Genomic DNA, 22,620 nt, shown 5'->3' with positions numbered 1-22,620 from the left:
GAGTGAGAGAGAGGGAGTGCAACTGTCGTCATAAGGATACAGTGGGGGGAGGAGAAGAGTGAGAGAGAACTGAATGAAAAAGTGGTCAGATGTGTGTAAAGGAGTAACAGTTGCATTTGTGGGAATGCAGTGCGTGAGAGGACAAGGTCAAGCAGATTGCCAGCCTGGTTAATCGATGGAATGTGGACCTTTGTCATGCTGAAGGAAGAAAGAAGAGTGACAAAGTCAGTAGTAGGAGGGCTGTCCAGGTGGATGTTCTGGTCCCCAAGAATTAGACAAGGGTTGTTGTCATTTTGTAAGGAAGAAAGCGGTCCATTCAGCTTATCGAGGAAAAGCCTGAGCAAATGTGCAGGGCAACAGAGGAGGAAGCTGGGAGAGGACACAGGCGCTGGCTGTTCGCCGGTTCTCCACACTATATTCATTATTTAGGTATTCACATTACTTGAATGTTGTTTGATTGTAGCTTTTTTCTGGATATTATACAGAACATTAACATCTAGCAGCTGTCCATTTGCTGATAACGCCTTACAGTGTTTAATATCATTACTTTTGGGAGAAATCCTACCTGCAGCAGTTGTTGGGCCAACTTGTGTTGCATCATCGGCGCTAGCCTGTTATCAGTCAACAACTGACTGATACCACATGAGTTTTCTGTGGATGGCATTTGGGATTCTTGCAGAACACCTCTTAATATTATCATCTGAACTAAGGCTTCTGGAGTCCATTGCAAACTGCCCACATTACAGCCACCAGTTCTCTACCCGCTATTACATTTCCTGGATGTCAGCTCGGTCGTTGGTGATTTTCTTGCTGCTGGAATCCTTTGCAATTTGCACTTCAGCTGTCCAACTGTGCACATAAGAACTACTGCCGACTATTTATATCGGGATCATATCTCCTTTACTTGCCGGCATGCTCCGGTATCTGCCATCGCAACTGTTGGAGCTCAACAACCACAGCCTTCCATCAGACATCACAGTCATTAAACAACTTGGACTCCTCCGTCACCCCTGCTACAGTTGTACTTGAAAGTTTGTGAACTCTTTTGTAAAGAGTTTTCTATATTTCTGCTTAAATATGACCTAAAATATCATCAGATTTTCACTCAAGTCCTAAAAGTAGATAAAGAGAAGGGTTCACAAACTTTTCAAACACAATGTTCATAGGGGGTCTGGTCGGTGGTTTGTTTATATCAAGACCGGGAGCTCCATTCCCTCTTTGTGGTCAGCAGCAACTCGCTCCGTAGCAGACCGAACATGTCATCCAAGCACCATCACCATGAAGACTGAAAACACTGCTCAGCGGCGGCCCAGGCGAGATGGAAAGCCTGTAGTGGGTTTCAGCTTTCTTCATCCTCTGGCTAAAAGCAACATTTCACTAAATATCAAAGTGGAACTTTTTAATGTTCAGTCCCTGACAAACAAATCCTGTCTAATTTATAATCCTACTGTAGACAGGGAGATTGATATTATTTGTTTCACTGAGACATGGCATAAATCCGAGGTATACTCAGTTTTAAATGAGTCCTGCCCTCCTGGGTACATTTACCTCAAAAAGGCCTGCCGATCTGGCCGTGGCAGTGTTCTGGCTGTAATCCATCGTATAGGTTTGCAATTATCACTTCTACACCTTCCTAAATTCTCAACTTTTGAATGCTTGGATATTACATGCAAGCACCCACTTTTTATAACAGCACTTCTAATTTACCGACCACCAAAACCACACCCTGATTTCATTACGGAAATGAATGAGCTGTTTTCATCTTTCTGTATAACATCATCAAATGTACTCATTCTTGGAGATCTGAACATTCAACATTTATTTATATAGCACATTTTCATACAAAAAGTAGCTCAAAGTGCTTTACATAATGAAAAAAAGAAAAATAAAAGACAAAATAAGAAAATAAAATAAGACAAAATTAGTTAACAGAATTAGAATTAGAAAAGGAGTAAGGTCCGATAGCCTGGGAGGACAGAAAAAACAAAAAAAACTGCAAATCTGCAGGGGTTCCAGGCCACGGGACCACCCAGTCCTCTCTGGGCATTCTACCCAAAATAAATGAAATAGTTCTCTTTGTAGTTAGGGTTTTCACGGAGTCACTTGATGTTGATGGTCAAACAGACTTCTGGCTTTTAATCCATCCATCATTGTTGGAACATCACGGTGCTTTGAGTAGATGGTGGTGGCACAAGCCACCACCAAAAGGACACTGGAAAAGGAAACAGAAGAGAGAGTAGGGGTTAGTACAGATTTTAGAGCCACCATGAATAGTTATTATAATGAGTTCAATATACAGAGTATCAGGATTTTAATTACAGTGAAGTTATGAGAAGGCCATGTTAAAGTAATGTGTTTTCAGCAGTTTTTTAAAGTGCTCCACTGTATTAGCCTGGCGAATTCCTATTGGTAGGCTATTCCAGATTTTTGGTGCATAACAGCAGAAGGCTGCCTCACCACTTCTTTCAAGTTTTGTTCTTGGAATTCTAATGAGACACTCATTTGAAGATCTGAGGTTACGATTTGGAATATAAGGTGTCAGACATTTCGATATATAAGATGGGGGGAGATTATTTAAGGCTTTATAAACCATAAGCAGAATTTTAAAGTCAATCCTGAATGACACAGGTAACCAGTGTAGTGACATCAAAACTGGAGAGATGTGCTCAGATTTTCTTTTCCTAGTTAGGATTCTAGCAGTTCTGCACTCGTTGCAAACGATTTAAGTCTTTTTTGGGTAGTCCTGAGAGGAGTGCGTTACAGTAATCTAGTCGACTGAAAACAAACGCGTGAACAAATTTCTCAGCATCTTTCAATGATATGAGGTCTAACTTTTGCTGTTTCTTAAGTGAAAAAATGCTGTCCTAATGATCTGATTAATATGCGATTTAAAATTTAGATTACAGTCAACAGTTACCCCTAAGCTTTTTACCTCCGTCTTGACTTTTAATCCTAATGTACCCAGTTTATTTCTAATGGCATCATTTTAACCATTATTGCTAATCACTAAGATTTCAGTTTTCTCTTTATTTAACTTGAGAAAGTTACTATTCATCCATTCTGAGATACAAGTCAGACATTGTGTTAGTGAATCAAGAGAATCAGAGTCATCAGGTGCTATTGATAAATAGAGCTGTGTGTCATCAGCATAGCTGTGATAGGCTTTAGCTCACGTTGTGCCCTGAGATAATCTGACCTAATGGAAGCATGTAGATTGAGAAGAGCAGCGGACCCAGGATAGAGCCTTGTGGAACACTATATCAGATATCATGTGTCTTTGAGTTGTAATTACCACAACTAACAAAGAATTTTCTCCCTGCCAGGTAGGATTCAAACCAATTTAAGACACTGCCAGAGAGGCCCACCCATTGACTAAGGCGATTTCTAAGAATATTATGATCAATGGTGTCAAATGCGGCACTCAGATCTAAGAAGATGAGAACAGATAAATGGCCTCTGTCTGCATTTACCCTCAAATCATTTACCATTTTAACGAGTGCAATTTCTTTGCTGTGATTTGTTCTAAAACCCAACTGAAATTTATCAAAAATAGCATGTTTATTGAGTTGGTCATTTAACTGCCTACTGACTGCCTTCTCCGGAATTTTACTTAAGAAAGGAAGGTTAGAGATGGGTGTAAAATTTTCACAAGCCGAGTGGTCGAGATTATGTTTCTTAAGTAGGGGTTTAACTACAGCAGTCTTAAGACAGTCTGGGAAGACACCCGTATCTAATGACGAATTTACTATGTAAAGAACATTATCAATTAGCACGCCCGATACTTCTTTGAAAAAATTTGTTGGTATTGGGTCAAGGACACAGGTGGAGGGTTTCAGATGAGAAATTATTTTATGTAAATTAGGTAAATCTATCCTAGTGAAAGAGTTTAAATTTGTTTATAACGGAATGCTGGGGTTTAGGAGGATCCTTAGTGTTGGGGAGATATACTATGTTATTTCTAATATCATTAATTTTTTGATTGAAAAATACAGCAATAGTCTCACAGGTTTTACTGTAAGTACTTAGGAGGCATTCCTTTGAGTTAATTGTATTTAGCAGACAATCAATCGTAGAGAATAACTGTCCTTTCAGGTGCAACTATGTCAACAGCAGCTCTCACTTTAGTATTAAATCTTTCCACCTTACTATTTACATCATCTTCGCTATTATAGTTGGCACTATAAACGGACTGATTGCTTAGAATGTTTGTAAGTTTTAAAGCTGGTGATGAGTCAAAGAAGCGTTTTTTTAACAATATGCTTCTCATGAGTGTTTTCTATCAGTTTTGTATTAAAAAGTAGAAGAAAATGGTCTGATAGACCCGTATCAATGACCTGCTTTATATCAACCTTTAATCATCACTAAGTCTAACGTATGACCTGCTTTATGTGTAGGCTGATTAACGAGCTGTCTCAAATCAAAATAGTCCAGGAGGTTCATAAATTCTTTTACTTTTTGGTCACACTGATTATCTATATGAAAATTAAAGTCGCCGACTATTAGGAATGTGTCATAGTTCGTAATTAAAATTGACATTAAGTCAGAGAATTCCTCAAATAAAGACGTGTTGAATTTTGGAGGTCTTTACACAGATAATACTAGAACGTGAGAATCTCCATGGATAACAACGGCGAGATACTCAAAGGACTTGAATTTACCAAAACTGACATTTTTACACTTTAACCGGCTCAAGTAAATGTTTGCCAAGCCCCCGCCTCTTTTTCCTTGGCGATCTGCACGAGTAAAACTGCAATCCGGAGGCGCAGATTCGATTAAAACAGCTGCGCCATCTGAGCTAAGCCACGTTTCACTTAGTGCAATAAAATCTTATTTTTTTTATCACTAATAAGATTGTTGATAAAAAACGCAGGCCATCTCGCTTGAAGAAACGCGGTCTTTCCCAAAAGAGGTCCCAGTTATTGATGAACCCGATGTCTTGATTCTTGCAGTAGCCCTGCAGCCAGTTGTTTAAATCTAGCAGATGACTGTAGTACTCATTTGATCATCTGACGAGAGGTAGTGGACCCGAAATGAAGATCTTTGCCAATGGGGTCCTCTCCTTCGTGTCTTTAATTAACGCTGTGAAGTCAGCCTTGAGGATTTCCGATTGTCGGTGCCTTATATCGTTTACGCTGGCATGCAAAACAATTGCTCCAACTGCCCTGTTCTTGTGCTTCTAGTCGATTGCCAGCGCATGTCTCATCACATCTCGGACACTAGCACTGGGAAAACAAGAAACAAACGATTTTCCATTAGGGCATGCGATATTGAGGTTTCTAACAATAGAATCACCTACCACTAATACATCACCAGGGGCTGAAGGTGAACTGGGGATGCAGAGAGGGTCGAACCGGTTCCAAGTTAAGATGCTCGCCTGTGCCAATGGAGGTGTTCTGGCCTTGAACCCCAGCCTGCATATCTGAAATACACCGAGGTCATCAGTGGTGTCGCTCCTACGAGGCGCGGGGGGTGAATTTCACTTGAGCGGCACAACGCGTGGTTGATGTTACGCCGATTACAGATGGTGAGGACGGCGATGACGAGGACAGTTTATCCAGTAGCCGAGCCTTCAGATCTTTAAGGTATCTTCGTCGGGACAGGAGTTTCTGAATCTGTTCGTCGAGTGCCTGGAGTTCTTCTACTACAACGCGATTCACCTCACTGTCGGCCATTGTTTGCTTCTGCTTCGTGCCCTAGGAAGAATGAGAGAGAGAGAGAGAGAGAGAGAGAGAGAGAGAGAGAGAGAGATTGGTTAGTTAGTAGTCCAGTAGTAAAGGTTCCATGTGGACACACCCTCTAATTATTTTGCTAGCCCAGCTCTTAGAGCTTCTGGACTGCCTAAATCTGAGACAACTTGTCGAGGTCCCCACTCACAACAAGGGTCATACCCTCGATTTAGTCATTACTGACTCAATCTGCATCACTGACCTCCAAGTATTTGATCTGGACGTTTCCAATCACAAAATTGTTTCAATGGATTTATCCACATATTCACTGTACTCTAAACCACAGCGCTGTATCCACTTCAGGAGCCTGAAAAAAATAAATTTGACTGATTTAAATGCTGACATTAAGAACTTCTCCATTGCTCCCCACCTTTCTTCTGTCAGTGAATTAGTTGATTATTACAACAATGGGCTCCAGAGCATACTTGAGACCCATACTCCAGTTAAATCACGAGTGGTCTCTTTTGTAAAATCTGCCCCGTGGTTTTACAAGTGAGCTTCAAAAGATGAAAGCAGCTGGGTGCCCTTGAGCGGCGTTTTGTTGCAACTAGTTTAACGGTCCACAAATTAGCCTATCGAGAACACCTAAAAAACTACTCCAGAGCACTATCCACTGCCAGATCTTTAACACTATTCAAATTTAATTAATAGTAGTCCTGGAAATTCCAAACAACTTTTTTCAGTGAAAAATCATTTACTCAATCCTCAATACCTACGCCTGTAATAATTTCACAGAGGAGCAGTGTAATAATTTTATTGAATATTTCACCTCTAACGTTGACAACATCCGCTCCTCATTGTCTGTTTCCTGCCCTCCATTGCTGGATGTTTCCATATCAAAGCCAATGGGCTGCCTCTTCAAGTTCCTCTGTTCCAAGAAGTTGAGGGCATCATCCAGAGGATGAGGCCTTAAAGATGTTCATTGGACTCTCTTCCTACTCCTCTGCTAAAAGCTAATGTATTGGATTTAAGCCCTCTTATTGCTGGTATCATGAATCACTCTCTCCAGAGTGGCTTAGTCGCATTGGCCTTGAAAACCACAAAAATTAGACCTCACTTAAAAAAATCCTGTTTGGATCCTGAAGTGATAGCAAACTATCATCTGTTCTCCAACCTTCCAATTTTGTCTAAGGTTTTGGAAAAGGTTGTTTTGGTCCAGCTTCAGGATCACCTCAAAAAATTCAATCTGTTTGAAAAATTTCAATCTGGTTTCCTATCTTTTCACAGTACAGAGACAGCCCTGGTCAGAGTCACCAATGACCTCCTGATGCTGCTGACCAGGGCTCTCCATCACTCCTTATCCTTCTGGATCTCACAGCTGCATTTGATACAGTAGATCATAATATTCTTCTCCATCATCTCCACTACATAATTGGACTTTCTGGCACTGCTCTGGAGTGGTTCGAGTCCTATCTCACAGATAGGGCTGAGTATGTGGCCCTGGGGGATGATAAACCTCATACCTACACTGTCACCAATGGGGCCCCACAAGGATCAGTCCTTGGGCTGACCCTTTTCAACATCTATATGCTACCCCTGGGTCACATGGAATTTCATTCCACTGTTATGCTGATGATACGCAGCTCTATGTGAGACTGGATTCGACCTCCCTTACACCTCCATTAGCTCTTTCCTCTTGCTTGGATGAGATTGAAGCTTGGATGTCCAAGAACTTCCTCAAGCTGAACAGCACCAAAACTGAAGCTCTTGTAATTGGAATCCCCCCCTCCCCCATCAACTTTGTTCCTCCGTAAATTGTATTTCTTTTTCTGACCTTACTATTGCGCTCTCCTCCTCAGTTACAAATTTGGGTGTCAAGTTAGACTCCCATCTGTCATTTGATACACATGTCCATCACCTTTGTAAAATTGCATTCCTTCATCTCTGAAACATAGCCAAACTCCGTCCCTACCACACCCTCTGTGATGCTGAAAAGCTGGTTCATGCCTTTGTCTCCTCCAGGCTGGACTTTTGTAATGCACTCCTCAACGGGATACCCAACAAGAGCCTTCAAAAACTACAACAAATTCAAAATAGTGCTGCAAGGATCCTGATGAGGGTGCAGAAATATGAACACATTTCATCAATCCTTCGGTCACTTCATTGGCTCCCTATTTACCTCTGTATTGAATATAAACTTAGTCTGCTTACTCACCAGTGTATCCATGGAAATGCTCCACAATATCTTAAGGAACTACTTATATCACAATCCACTACAAGAAACCTCCATTTTGCAAATACCTACTGCCTTCATCCCCCTATGATCAAACTTTGTACAATGGGTGACCGAGCCTTTGCAGTGGCTGCTCCATGGCTCTGGAATGCCTTACCAGAGAGCCTGAGAACACAGCAGATTGTGGGTTGTTTTAAAAGACTTTTCTATTTAGGAAAGCATATTAACAAGAATGCTACTAATTATTGTTGTCTTATCTCTGTTTTTAACTTGTATTGCCTTTGTTTAAAAACTTTTTATGTAGCACTTTGAGATTTACTACAAATGTAAAGTGCCCTAAAAATAAAATGCATTATTATTATATTTATTAACAATTAAACATGTTAATTGTAAAAGAGATAGTAATAGAATGGTATTCAAAAGTAGTGTAGTAGCATACATTAGCCAGAGGGGTGAATTTCCAACTCTTAGATGTAAGAATACCTGTCCACAAACCAGTGGAGTGGCAGAGAGTGGCAGAAGTTGAAAGTAGAGTTAAGTGCTGATGGTGTTACCGTGTTTTCTGGTTGAATCCACATCTCTGTCAGAGCTACCACATGGAGACCACTTTGGGCGGTGAAAGCTGCAATAAAATCTGCTTTGCTATTTCAAAATTTTTGCCAATTCATTTTTATTTTCCAGTGGTGACCCCTGGCCCATTAGCCTACATTGGGAAGCATCAGGTAGGGCAAGAATTTTTTTTTAATTTATACAAAAATTCTTAAATTTAGAACACATTTTGTGTGGCAAATGCACATATAATATGTTTGAGAAGAAAATACCAAATTTATTTTTAATTGTAATGATAACCGGCAATTGCTTCATCCTGGGTATGTTGATTTGTATTCAGCCCTGCAAGCAGGTCCTCCAATACACAGGGAAAACTTGGAGTTTGGTGGCAGAAATGGCAGTCCAGCCACCGTAAAAAACCTCACACTGTTCCAGAGTGGTTCCAAGGTGTCACTGCTGCACTCGGGTCCCAATCCAGGTGGTTTGTCATGTGGTGGGTGCAGCAATGTGCTATCAGCGCATGCTCCCAACCTCTCTCTCAATTACCACAAAGTCAATCATCATACACATCATGACCCACGAATCTGCTTCCCACACTACTATTTGATAAAATAAAGGAATCATAGGCTAAGCTGAACATCAACATTAGTAACACACTTTTGAGCATCACATATTAGTTGTGATTGATTAATTAATTGATTGGAAGGGCTTTCTGCTCACAAAAGCAAATTCTTTCTTTGATGGTGTCTTTATCGCAATGTGAGCAGTCAAAGGCAACAATTACATTAGGAAAATCAAAAGAAAAAACAAGTTGCTTTTGATCTTGGCTTGCTCTCCCTGAAAGTAAGGATATTGTGTGATCTAGTTAACATCTCAAGTATGAAATGTATGCTCCAATTCGGCAGACAACTTCAAGTGGACAGCTCCAAGAAGTCTAAATTGGCTTATAGGCCAATACTCGTCATGAGCTAAAAAATCATCTTGATGCCTGAAAACTTGCTTTAGCCTCTCATTAGTTAAATTGTACAAATCAGCTAATGCTTCTATTGCCAGTTATGTTGCACAACACACAGCCCAGGCCTTTTTAAAAAACAAAACAGATAGACTAAATACCAAAAGCACTGATGATGGGAACTTTAGGGATCTGCAAGTATCACTGGGCAGGCACAATGGCATCAGCAGTCCAGTATAGCAGAGGGTGAGCAAAATTGAAAATTACATATCATTAATGAATCAGTAACAGGCTGGAATAAGTTCTGCTCACTATCATGTAGTTCACATCTCATTAGGAGATACTGTACAGTACAAGCTGTGAATGACTAAATAAGGTAGGTCTCTGATAAAACACAAAAACAATATCTAATAAACATAAAATCAATACAAAAATAAAATAAGTTTATTTGAAAATGAATTAACAAATATGAATAAAATGATTCCTCAGAATGACAGAAACAAGTCTGAGGATTGTGACTTTTATCTAGTAGCACTTGGCATAATGATTGAGAGGATGATTTACGATTCCACTTTTGTTGGCAAAAAAGAAAATCGTACTGGTTGCTGCCCTTTATTCACACACAATGTCCTGTCTGTGCAACTTCTCTGTCGAGAATAATTATCATAAATCGGTCTCAGGGTAGCACAGTATTTAGTAGTGCTTCCTTACAGCTCTAGGAGAATAGACTCGAATCCTACCCTGTCACTGTGTTCATGGAGTCTCAGTCAAAGACATGATAATTGGGTTAACCGATGACTACAAATAAATCCTGTATCAGTGAGAGTAACTTGTGATGGACTAGTGTCCCAGTTCATGTTTGTGCCCTGCCTGTGTTTCACAGGATGGACTCAACAGCTGGCATACTCTTCATTAAATTCAGACATGGATAATTACTGTATGTACCGAGATGGACTAGAGCAACGATAACTCAATTAAGAAAAGGCTGGGGCATCAGTGCTCAGTGCATTATGTTTCTAAACAAAAAACAAGCCAGTGACCATAAATAGGTTAAAATCAAGAATAAAATCACAGTCATGATCAATCCATTAAAAAAAACTACAAGTCTCAGTACTCCTTCCTAGATCTCATCTCCACCAATCACAAACATAGCCTACTGAGCTGGCTGAGGTGCACTCTGAAAAGCACGGTCAACTCTGTCCACCACCATCCCTCAGTGTCCGTGGGTAACTTGCATGCCTTGCTCCATTGTCCCACTGCTGTCCTTCATCACTCATGGGACGTTGCAGAATGATCGGGCACTCCTCCAATCTGGTGCTCAGCAGGAGTGACTCTACCCCTGGAGAGGCATCGCTCCACCTGGGGCTTCCATGATCACTACGCCAATTCTCAGCTGCACCGGCTCTGCGACAATCCTGACTTCTCCTGATTTTACCTTCAGTATTTTTCCCTTTGACATTCACCTCCTTCAATCCTGCTTGGCTCCTTTTAAACTCTTGTGGATGTAGGTGCCTTGATTACAACACATGGAACATCAATGAGGAAACTGGCTTAACCAATAGCACTTTCACGTGCAAACATAATTAAGACAATTTCCTCATCAACCACTCAGGGCCTGCACAGCTTTGCCGCACCACACATCTACACCTATAGAACCTGAGATGCTGTGCTTTTATTTAAAAACTCATGCGTTGCCATGGACCCCCAATGCGCTTCATCACATCCTGTTCTCTGTGACCCTTGATTAAATAAAGCAGATATTGTTGAAAAACCTTCTGAAGACTTTAAGGTAACACAGCACAATTACGTTATTTTAAAATGGTTATATATATATATATATATATATATACACACTAGCAAAATACCCGCGCTTCGCAGCGGCAAAGCACTGATTTTATATTTTTATTAACAAGAAAAAAGTAAACCTTTTTAAACTGAGGGAAACTATACCAATAATTATTTGTTAAGGATCTCTTTGTATACCACGTTGTCAGTTCAGCACTCTGGTTGTAATATGACCATGCTGTGTGAGCTTACTCTTAAGCATGCAACGTATAGTTGGCCATGTGAAAAGCAATCTTGCCTCAAATCAATGGCAACCTTTTGTAGGGTCTGTCCCTGAGACTTATTAATTGTCATCGCGAAGCAGAGCCTTACTGGAAATTGGAGGCATTTGAATTGAAATGGGAGATCAGAGGGCATAACGGGGATGCAAGGAATAAAAACTCTCTCCCCTGAGCAACTGCCAGTAAAAATAGTTGCCTCAATTAGGTTCCTATTTCCTAGGTGACCTGAAGTCTTGTGCCATTACAAAGTTTCGATGGCTGTAAGTTTTTCAGTAACAACAACATTTATTTTTATATAGCACATTTTCATACAAACAGTAGCTCAAAGTGCTTTACATATTAAAGAATAGAAAAATGAAAGACATAATTATAAAAAATAAATCAACATTAACATCGAATAAGAGTAAGGTTCAATGGCCAGGGGACAGAAAAACAAAAACTCCAGGCGGCTGGAGAAAAAATAAAATCTGTAGGGATTCCAGACCATGAGACCGCCCAGTCCCCTCTGGGCATTCTACCTAACATAAATGAAACAGTCCTCTTTGGATTTAGGGTTCTCACGGAAGGGCTTGATGATGATGATGGTCACGTAGACTTCTTCCTTTTAATCCATCCATCATTGTTGGAGCATCATGAAGCTTTGAGTAGGTGGAGGTGGCGCAGGCCACCACCACAAAGAAACCGGAAAAAGAAACAGAAAAGAGAGTAGGGGTCAGTACGATTTTAGAGCCACCATGAATAGTTATTATGATGAATTGAACATACAGAGTATCAGGATTAAGTTAAATTACGATTAAAATGAAGTTATAAAAGGCCATGTTAAAGTAATGTGTTTTCAGCAGTGTTTTAAAGTGCTCTACTGTATCAGCCTGGCGAATTCCTATTGGCAGGCTATTCCAGATTTTAGGTGCATAACAGCAGAAGGCCGCCTCACCACTTCTTTTAAGTTTTGTTCTTGGAATTCTAAGGAGACACTCATTTGAGGATCTGAGGTTACGATTTGGAATATAAGGTGTCAGACATTCCGATATATAAGATGGGGCGAGATTATTTAAGGCTTTATAAACCATAAGCAGAATTTTAAAGTCAATTCTGAATGACACAGGTAACCAGTGTAGTGACATAAAACTGGTGTGATGTGTTCTGATTTTCTTTTCCTAGTTAGGATTCTAGCAGCTGCATTCTGCACTAGTTGCAAACGATTTATGTCTTTTTTGGGTAGTCCTGAGAGGAGTGCATTACAGTAATCTAGTCGACTGAAAACAAACGCGTGAACTAATTTCTCAGCATCTTTCAGTGATATAAGAGGTCTAACTTTACTTATGTTTCTTAAGTGAAAAATGCTGTCCTAATGATCTGATTAATATGTGATTTAAAATTCAGATTACAGTCAACAATCACCCTAAGCTTTTTACTCCGTCTTGACTTTTAATCCTAATGTATCCAGTTTATTTCTAATAGCCTCATTGTATCCATTATTGCTGATCACTAAAATTTCAGTTTTCTCTTTATTTAACTTGAGAAAATTACTATTCATCCATTCTGAGATACTAGTCAGACATTGTGTTAGTGAATCAATAGAATCGGGTCATCAGGTGCTATTGATAAGTACAGCTGTGTGTCATCAGCATAGCTGTGGTAGCTCACGTTGTGCCCTGAGATAATCTGACCTAACGGAAGCATGTAGATTGAGAATAACAGCGGACCCAGGATAGAGCCTTGTGGAACACCATATTGGATATCATGTGTCTTGAGTTGTAATTCCCACAACTAACAAAATATTTTCTCCCTGTCAGGTAGGATTCAAACCAATTTAAGACACTGCCAGAGAGGCCCACCCATTGACTAAGGCGATTTCTAAGAATGTTGTGATCAATGGTGTCAAATGCAGCACTCAGATCTAAGAGGATGAGAACAGATAAATGGCCTCTGTCTGCATTTACCCAAGTCATTTACTACTTTAACGAGTGCAGTTTCTGTGCTGTGATTTGTTCTAAAACCTGACTGAAATTTATCAAGAATAGCATGTTTATTTAGGTGGTCATTTAACTGCATAATGACTGCCTTCTCTAGAACTTTACTTAAGAAGGGCAGGTTAGAGATGGGTCTAAAATTTTCAAGAGCGAGGGTCAAGATTATGTTTCTTAAGTAGGGGTTTAACTACAGCAGTCTTAAGACAGTCTGGGAAGACCCCAGTATCTAGTGACGAATTTACTATGTCAAGAACATTATCAATTAGCACGCCTGATACTTCTTTGAAAAACCTTGTTGGTATCGGGTCAAGGGCGCAGGTGGAGGGTTTTAATTGAGATATTATTTTTGTAAATCAGGTAAATCTATCCTAGTGAAAGAGTTTAATTTGTTTATAACAGGATGTTGGGGTTTAGGGGATCCTTAGTGTTGGGGAGATATACTATGTTATTTCTAATATCATTAATTTTTGATTGAAAATACAGCGACAGCCTCACAGGTTTCACTGGAAGCACTTAGGAGGCATTCCTTTGAGCTACCTGGGTTTAGTAGGCGATCAATTGTTGAAAATAAGACTCTAGGATTACTAGCATTGTTATTTATAATCTTGAAGTAGAAATAGCAGCGTCTCTCAAGACGGACAGTGTTATTGTATTCTGTTATTTTGACTTTTAATATTTCGTGGTGGATAGTAAGTTTAGTCTTCCTCCATTGACGCTCAGCTCTACGGCATGTTCTCTTTAAATCAGACACTCTTTGGGTCTTCCATGGTATACCAATGCTAGAAGATTTTTTCACTGTCTTTTCAGGTGCAACTATGTCAACAGCAGCTCTCACTTTAGAATTAAATCTTTCCACCTTACTATTTACATTGTCCTCGCTATTATAGCTGGCACTATAAACGGACTGATTGCTTAAAATGTTTGTAAGTTTTAAAGCTGCTGCCGAATCAAAGAAGCGTTTTTTAACAATATGCTTCTCATGAGTGTTTTTATCATTATTTCTATATTAAAAGTAGAAGAAAATGGTCTGATAGACCAATATCAATGATCTGTTTTATATCAACTTTCAGTCCTTTAGTAATCACTAAGTCTAATGTATGACCTGCTTTATGTGTAGGCTGATTTATGAGTTGTCTCAAATCAAAAGAATCCAGGAGGTTCATAAATTCTTTTACTTTTAGATCACACTGATTATCTATATGAAAATTAAAGTCGCCAACTATTAGGAGTGTGTCATAATTAGTAATTAAAATTGACATTAAGTCAGAGAATTCCTCAAAAAACGACGCGTTATATTTAGGAGGTCTATACACGGATAGTACTAGAACTTGAGAATCTCCATGAATAACAACGGCGAGATACTCAAAGGACTTGAACTTACCAAAACTGACATCTTTACATTTTAATCGGCTCGAGTAAATGTTAGCCAATCCGCCCCCCCTTTTTCCCTGGCGGTTTGCATGAGTAAAACTGTAATCCGGAGGCAGATTCGATTAAAACTGACGCGGCATCTGAATTCAGCCACGTTTCATTAACATTATTGGCGTCCCAACCTTCAAAATTAGATTATGCTCAGGAGTGCCTGGAGGATTCAGAGTGTGGAGAAACTCTAGCGACAGTGTGTCTATTAACTAGTGGATTTTTCTGTGAGTATTTGGCTGCAGAGTCACAAAGTTGTTTCCACAAGACCGCATTAGCTGCGGAGCTCAGCTTGGAGTGAAATGAAGTGAATGAAATGAGGTGAATGGGAGGGGAGACCTTAACTCTCAATCCCTCCACAAACACAGTCTCTCGGACCTCAACTCTCCTTTATATATATCAGTAAAGGAGAGAGGACTAAACACTAAGGAAAAAGAACGGTAAGACCGCGTCAGCTGCGGAGCTCAGCTCGGAGCGAAATGAAGTGAATGAAATGACGTAAATGGGAAGGGATATAATGCGACTCCCCCACCCGCCTTAACTGTCCATCCCTCCACAAACACAGTCTCTCTACATGACAAACGCCAGCGGCAGCGTGTCTATGAACTTAATTTAAAGTTAAGCTTTACACCTTGCTTTCCTATTCGTTTGCATAAGCACAGTCCTTCACCAGCAATTTTAACTCCGTTACAAAGTGATCAAAAGTCTCGTTTATACCCCGTGTCTTCTCATTAAACTTGTATCTCACGAATATCGTATTCGTCGTAGGCATGACAAACGGCAGCGGCAGCGTGTCTATGAACTTAATTTAAACTTAAGCTTTACACCGTGCTTTCCTACTGATATATCCTCAAAGGCTTGTTCAGCTTCAGATGGTTGTTCCTCTCTAACTGCATTAATAAACAGCTCGTCTTCCTCTTTATCTGAGACATCACACACTGCATGCACGGGTTTACCTTTCCCAGTCCTGCAAACTATAGCGAATTGGTTCAATTTACCATATTTTTTACACTGTCTTCCTTTAGCTGGACATTGACTTTTTCCACTGTGTGCTTTTGTTTCCGCAGTAGCTGCACTTATGAATATGCTTGTATGCGTCACTCGCTTCATATTCTTTTGCTGCCTTCTCAATTGTGTAATGCATTTTTTGTTCAGCGCTCTTTGGTGCTCTTGCTTGTTCTCTGCGTACTGCATTCACAGTCAGTTCATGTGAGCCGCTCGGAGTACATGCATCGAAGGTTCTCAGCTGTGGTTGTGCTATCTTGTGCGATCTTGCAATGTCCACGGCTTTATTTAATGTTAGCCAAGACCCGGCACTTAAAAGTTTCTCTCACACTTTAGCTGAGTTTGTGCCAAACACTAGTCTATCCCTGACCATCTCATCTTCGTTTGCATAAGCACAGTCCTTCACCCGCGAATATTTAGCGGCAGCGTATCTCCCTGACCATCTCATCTTCTTTTGCATAAGCACAGTCCTTCACCCGCGAATATTTAGCGGCAGCGTGTCTCCCTGACCATCTCATCTTCGTTTGCATAAGCACAGTCCTTCACCCACGAATATTTAGCGGCAGCGTGTCTATTGGATTGGTCCTGATAGACGGCCTTATATGGGCAGGCATTCAATTACGTGGGAGGCGTGATGATGCGGGACGCAACTCCGCTTCACACGGTGACCGAGCTGTAGGCTATGGCCGTATATATGTACGTAAGTAGGTTCCAGTTATGACCGTTACGCGTAGAATTTCGAAATGAAACCTGCCTAACTTTTGTAAGTAAGCTGTAAGGAATAAGCCTGCCTTCTACCTACACGGGAAGTTGGAGAATTAGTGATGAGTCAGTAGGTCAGGGTTTTGCCTTTTATTGTATATATATATATATATATATATATATATATATATACATACACATATATACACATATATACATATATACATACACACACATATATTATATACATATACATATACATACATACATACATAATTTATATATAATTATAATTATCTCTATGTAAACTGAACTTGTTTGCATTAAAAACAATTAAGCTCATAGAATAATAAAAATATATTTTATTTATATAGCACCTTTCCCATGCTCAAACCTGTTCACAGAAATTCAAAATGAACAACAGAGAAAAAGTAGGAAAAAGACTGAATACACAACTTTGGATCCACAATAATATCAGCATAAAACACTATAAAAGATAAATACAAGAAATACAAAGCATTGAATTAAATTTAAAGACAGTAAATCAGAATAAAATTAACAAATATATAAATACTAAAAGAAAACCCTGAACAAATAACATAACCTGTGATATAAGCACAAATTATCCTGAGTGCTTGGACTGAGAGAAAAGATAAGAATGTCAGGGTATGTTAAATGCATTCTTGAACAAATGAGTTGTTTTTTTTTTTTATATAAAAAATGAATTGAATTCAGCTGATCTCATTAATTTAGGGATGTCATTCAAAGTTTGGGTGTTATAGAGTTTTGGTCACCCATAGAGCACAGGTTAGTTTGGGCCACATGAAAATTGCCAAAATCAACTGACCTTGGTGAACAGACAGGAGCATATTGATAGTGCAGGTTACTGACATAGGCCAGTAGAAGGCCATGTAATGCTTTATAGGTTACTAACAGAATTTTATGTTTAATCCTCTAAGACGCAAGAAATCAGTGAAGGTGGAGCAGGATGGGTGTTATATGCTGGTTGTTGCCGGTCTGTGTATGGACTCTTCTTCCTGAGTTTTGAACCAGCTAAAGCTGTGATAAAAGACTTGCCGGGACACCTATCAGCAGTTAATGTGGGATGTAATAAAACCTTGGACAAGCTTCTCAGCATAAGAAAAAGAGAGGAATGAGCAAAGATGAGATATATTGCAGAGGAGGAAGTAACAATGTTCCTTAACGTGATTTATGTGGGTAGAATAAGAATTGGAGTAATCAAAAATTACACCAAGATTTTTTGCAGAAGAAGGTCTGCTTATATCCATAACCAACAGTGTCTGAAAAGGAGCTTATTTTCTTAAATCTTTAGTACCAATTAGAACAATTTTGGTTTTGTTGCAGTTTAATTTAAATGAGTTAGATTCCATCCAGGTTTTAATTTCACTAAGGTAAGTTGTAAGCTGATAAATTTCTGATGAACTCCCATTTTTAACATTTAAATATATCTGAGAGTCATCCACATATAAATGATAACCCAGTCTAAGATTTGGCAGTAGCAAAGACTAAGAAACTCTTATCTATTAGACAGATATAATGTAAACCCCTGGAAGGTAGTGCAAGAGAACTGACAAATAAACAAATCTTCAATTTTGTATTTATTATTGTCATAAAAATGATTATTACATGAAGACAGAATCTGACAAATTTTTCACAATCTGCAGTGGATGCGACTGGGGCAAATGCAAGATGAAGTAGTTTATGAGCTAAAAAGAACAAATCGTTGAGTTATCACTCTATCATTCTACCCTAGTATGCAGTTAGTCCATTTTTGTAAGCCACGGTCAGAGAAACCATTGGCATGCACAGTTTGACCAGTCTTATGTGACACTCACTCAATGCGTCAGCCAGCTGCTTTCCTAGATCGTAGTGCTGAATTATACCATGGAACTGAATGCTTTAAAGGACACCTTCTTATGTTTTAAAGGGGCTATTTTATCTAGTGGTGACTGAAGAGCTGACTTTTCTAATATGGATGGGAAAAGGGAAAGACAGACAAAAGGTCAGAAATGGATCTGGCAAGGTTAGACAGACAGTTTGTTTAAGGTTTCTCAAACAATTTGACATTTACAGTTAGAAGCAGGAAGAGGTGACAGTGAAAAGCATTGCTTTATGGCCAGAGTGGCATAACTCAGTGCTGTGAGCCTGGCAAATTATAATTCAGGTGTACAGACCAGGTCAAATATGAAACCATCAGAATGGGTAGAAAAATCATCCTGCTGCACGATGTCAAAACAGTCCAGCAGGGGATAGGCATTCATTTGTCAGCTTACATGTAGGAATGTCTATGTGGATATTAAAATCTACAAGACTGACTACCTTGGAAGAGATCTTAACTGAGTTAGTAATTCTGTCAGATCAATTAAAAAAACAACAAAAAAAAAAACACCCTTGTATTCTGGAGGACAGAAAAAAGTGACATTTAACCTTTGGGCACCCTTTACTTTCTTGAAAAATTGGCCTCCTGCTTTTTGCCAAACAAGTTATGTATTTTTTAGGCTACAGTATAAAACATAATTATGCATATAAAGATACCATGCACATAGATCTCAATAATACATTAAATATAAGCTATATCTCTGAACATGACCATTTTTCATTTTGTTAACTGCAGGTACTTAGTTACTGCCAAAAAATAAAACACTGACTTTTGTATGTATGCATTTTACACTGCTTAAAAATATAGTTAAAGAGAATGGCTTCTAAAATATATGACAATACACTCCCTTTCAAAGGTCTGTTCATTTTTACAAAGTTCAATTTTTGTACAGCACATTTCAAACTGAAAAACTCAAAACCACTGTACACATGTACCAAATATATTAGGGAAATCTAACTGTAATGTCAATGCATAAGCTATATTAGCCTGTCTCATCAAATTAAAACTAAGATGAGCAGTTTGTAATGTTTCTAACTATGCTGAAAGTGCTTAATCATTGCCTTGTAGCATTTTTTTATGTTTTTGTTAACAAGGAAATATGTTGCAATAATTTACTGAAAACAAAATAAAAATATCAGTAATTGTGCAAAATTCTTATTACATACCAGACAACTTCTGCTTTTATATTGGTATTTCCAAATTGAAGGGATGGAAAAAACTTTGACTTTGATTGTTAAAGCTAACATTTGTACAATGTGACTTGAGACCTTTTACATTTTCAATCCTTGTCACACATGATTACAAGAAAGACTGAATACGTTATCCAAAAAAAAAAAAAAAAAAAACAAAAACAACTACAAAAGTGAAAACTGTTTATGTAAGGGTTTTGTGTAATGTTCTTCATTTCATTATTTACTAGTACTCTTATCCAGGAAACAGCAAGACAGAGGGATAATTAAGTTAATAAACATGCCAAAGTACTATGGGAGATAGGAGAACATTAACAAAATAATTAAGGCTCAACATATCTGGGCAATCAGACCCATTATTTTCAAGTAACAAAAAGCATGATCACATCATGTGCATTTTAATTTTTCCATGTAGGTTAATCCTTTTTGTTGTTAGAATCTGAACCAGCAATTTCAGAATCATCAGGAACATGGTCATGGACATCACAATAACATAGTGACTGATGCTAGAAAAGGAAAGAAAATAAAAAAAAAATAAAAAAAAAAAAAAATCAGACAGCACCCAGACAACTAATTTAACATAATAAACCCTTTTAATCAAATTCAACCTACAGACTTAATGCTGGGAAAGAACAGCGGAAAAATTCAAAATGCACCCTGTGCTGGCTGGGATTGACTCCAGCAGATCCCGTGACCCTGTAGTTAGGATATAGCAGATTGGAAAATGACTGACTGACTGACTGATTTAAAGACATTTTGCTATTGTAACCATTGTTACTATTACTGTCTGTGATATTACACTTTCCCTTACTGTTGGCCTCATTAGCTTTCCCTTAAGAATTGGTGATGAGCTGAAAAAAAATGTCGGTCCCAGTGCAAGATAGCAGCTCTATTCTCCTCCCCATGGAGGAAATTTTGTGATTTTGCTAATCCTTCCATCAGTAAGTGTTCATTCTATAATCTTGTTCTTCTTGATCTCTCTGCTTCCTGGGTCAATAGCTCCTCTGAAACTGGCTTTGTGCTGTACATTGAATTAAGGGCTGGTTAAAGAATTATTGCAAGATGCTGTTTTCCCTTTTCCTGACTCTTCTTTTCCAAGCTGTGTGTACTCTGTGGATTGCATGAAACCGTTTTCTTGTTGACCACATACCTGCTTTGTCTTCCCCATTTTTTCCTAGTAGTCTCGCGGTGGGATGGGTAGGGAAGCTATATTTTTTTTTAAATTGTGTATACCTAAAATTATTTATTACTGTTTTCATATCTTATGTACTTATATATCATTTTAGCACTAAAAAGTTCTTCACAAAAAAGACTTGAACTCTTAAATGAATGCAAGATTTCCCAAATTCCTGAAGCAAGCTTTCATTTTCTTTTCATAAAGATCTTAATAAAGCATCATATGAACTACAACAAATCTTCACAGCTGTACATCCTGCAGTAGGACACTGAGAGAAAGCTACTTAAGAGAGATCTGGAGGACCCAAGATGAAAACCAGATATTAACCTAGGTGTAACATACCTTGTTCCAATATCTAGCCAGCTTCCATAATCCTTCACTAGAAAAAAGAAGTGCTGTAAAACACAAATGCATTGCAGAAGTGTCAGACAAATTTGTTGGAAACACAGCAATTATTATACTTTTAATGGGCATGGCAACACCACTTGCTTAACAGAAAAACACAAAGTTGTTTTTTTGAGTTAATATCACTCACAGCTGTCAGCTGTATTCATTCATTGATAAGTGGTTAATGTAAATGAATGTCATTTACTTGTTAACTTTTTTTTTTGTTATTGCTGTGATAACATGAAGCTAAACATGGCAGAACACAACATCTTACCCATTACAAATACCTCCAGACGATTCTTGGACATTCATAAAAATGTAAACACTCTAGGTTATTTCAGATGTGCCTTATTTAATCTAGTAGATCATGCCCAGTACATCTCTCACAGAAGGCACTTTAGGGGTTTCCATACTAAATGTCCCAATCACTTTACATGATACCTGTTAAATTGGAAGATTAGCAGCTCTTGTCAGTTGTCTTTCTGAATCGCCAATCAAGTCATTCTGTTATGGGAGTGGGCATGAACGTCTGCATGGCAACCTAATTTGTGTATTGTGTTCAACTGGGCATTACTCAAACTTTGTGGCCAAGAGTGATGAAGGAAACATCTGAAGAGCTGTGAATCTATAGTTACATATGAGGATTAATCTCCCATTTCACAGTGTTTATCACAACAACTGCAGTTCTTTTTCTGCTTTCACAAAAATATGATGAGTCTTGCACTTGCAATGATCCTCACTCTTGAAGAAAGGAATACAGATCCTCCATTTTGGGACATATGCTTCTATACTCCCTTATTAACAAAATAATTATTTTACTGGGTTGGGGGAAAGACAGTGATCAAAGACTCTGCACTATTGATTCTCCCCCATCCTCATCTTACTTAATTATAAAGCTTTTCCTACTTTCATGTGGGTCTCTATGGGTGCTTTCACACCTATAGTTCGATTGCTTTAGTCCGCACCAGTCAGAAAAATGTTACAATGTAGTAAACAGACGTAGGTACGTTTTGCTTTCACATATGCCTTGTTCTAAACGAACCAAAACAGACCGCGAAGCCCATTGGCACCAGGGAAACTTGTCTTTCTCTTTTCCAGAACTTCCCGTCTTGCTAAGTGCATAACGCACTTGTATATACTTCCAAGTTTTTGTCTTAATCGCCATTGTTCAACTGTCCGAGGATAGCCTTTCTCCCTTAGCTGTTTACTGAACAGCGCGTAAATGCAGCTGTTTTTATGTGTCGTGGACAGTTTCTTTTGGATATGCTCATCCGACCATATTAGAGGCACTTAAGTTTCTTCGGCACTCCACGTTTCTTCGCAGTTTGATTTCATCGCGAGTCGATAGCTTGAAAAATTTAATGGAGTCAACAGGAAGTGAAAAGAATTTTACCCACAACC

The 22,620-nt window shown here is 38.8% G+C and overlaps 1 protein-coding gene across 3 annotated transcripts in view; it reads right to left on the bottom strand.

The window, feature by feature from the left end:
* Positions 1–5,659: 5,659 nt before the first annotated feature.
* The window catches only part of pign (phosphatidylinositol glycan anchor biosynthesis, class N), a 283,091-nt gene continuing 266,130 nt past the window's right edge, over positions 5,660–22,620 (bottom strand). For 2 of the 3 annotated variants that reach the window (XM_039753343.1, XM_039753345.1), the window contains 2 exons: positions 21,175–21,227; positions 18,695–20,161 (listed from right to left, as the gene is read on the bottom strand). In XM_039753343.1, the coding sequence (XP_039609277.1) occupies positions 20,038–20,161; positions 21,175–21,227 (177 nt within the window). In that variant the 3' untranslated portion in view covers positions 18,695–20,037. Of the gene's footprint in view, positions 5,694–5,928; positions 6,034–18,694; positions 20,162–21,174; positions 21,228–22,620 lie in introns of those variants that run through there. The other variant, XM_039753344.1, reaches the window with a different exon arrangement.

This window comes from Polypterus senegalus, chromosome 5, assembly GCF_016835505.1.
Source record: "Polypterus senegalus isolate Bchr_013 chromosome 5, ASM1683550v1, whole genome shotgun sequence".
NCBI classification, from domain to species: domain Eukaryota; kingdom Metazoa; phylum Chordata; class Cladistia; order Polypteriformes; family Polypteridae; genus Polypterus; species Polypterus senegalus.
This window is presented reverse-complemented; position numbering and strand designations above follow the sequence as displayed.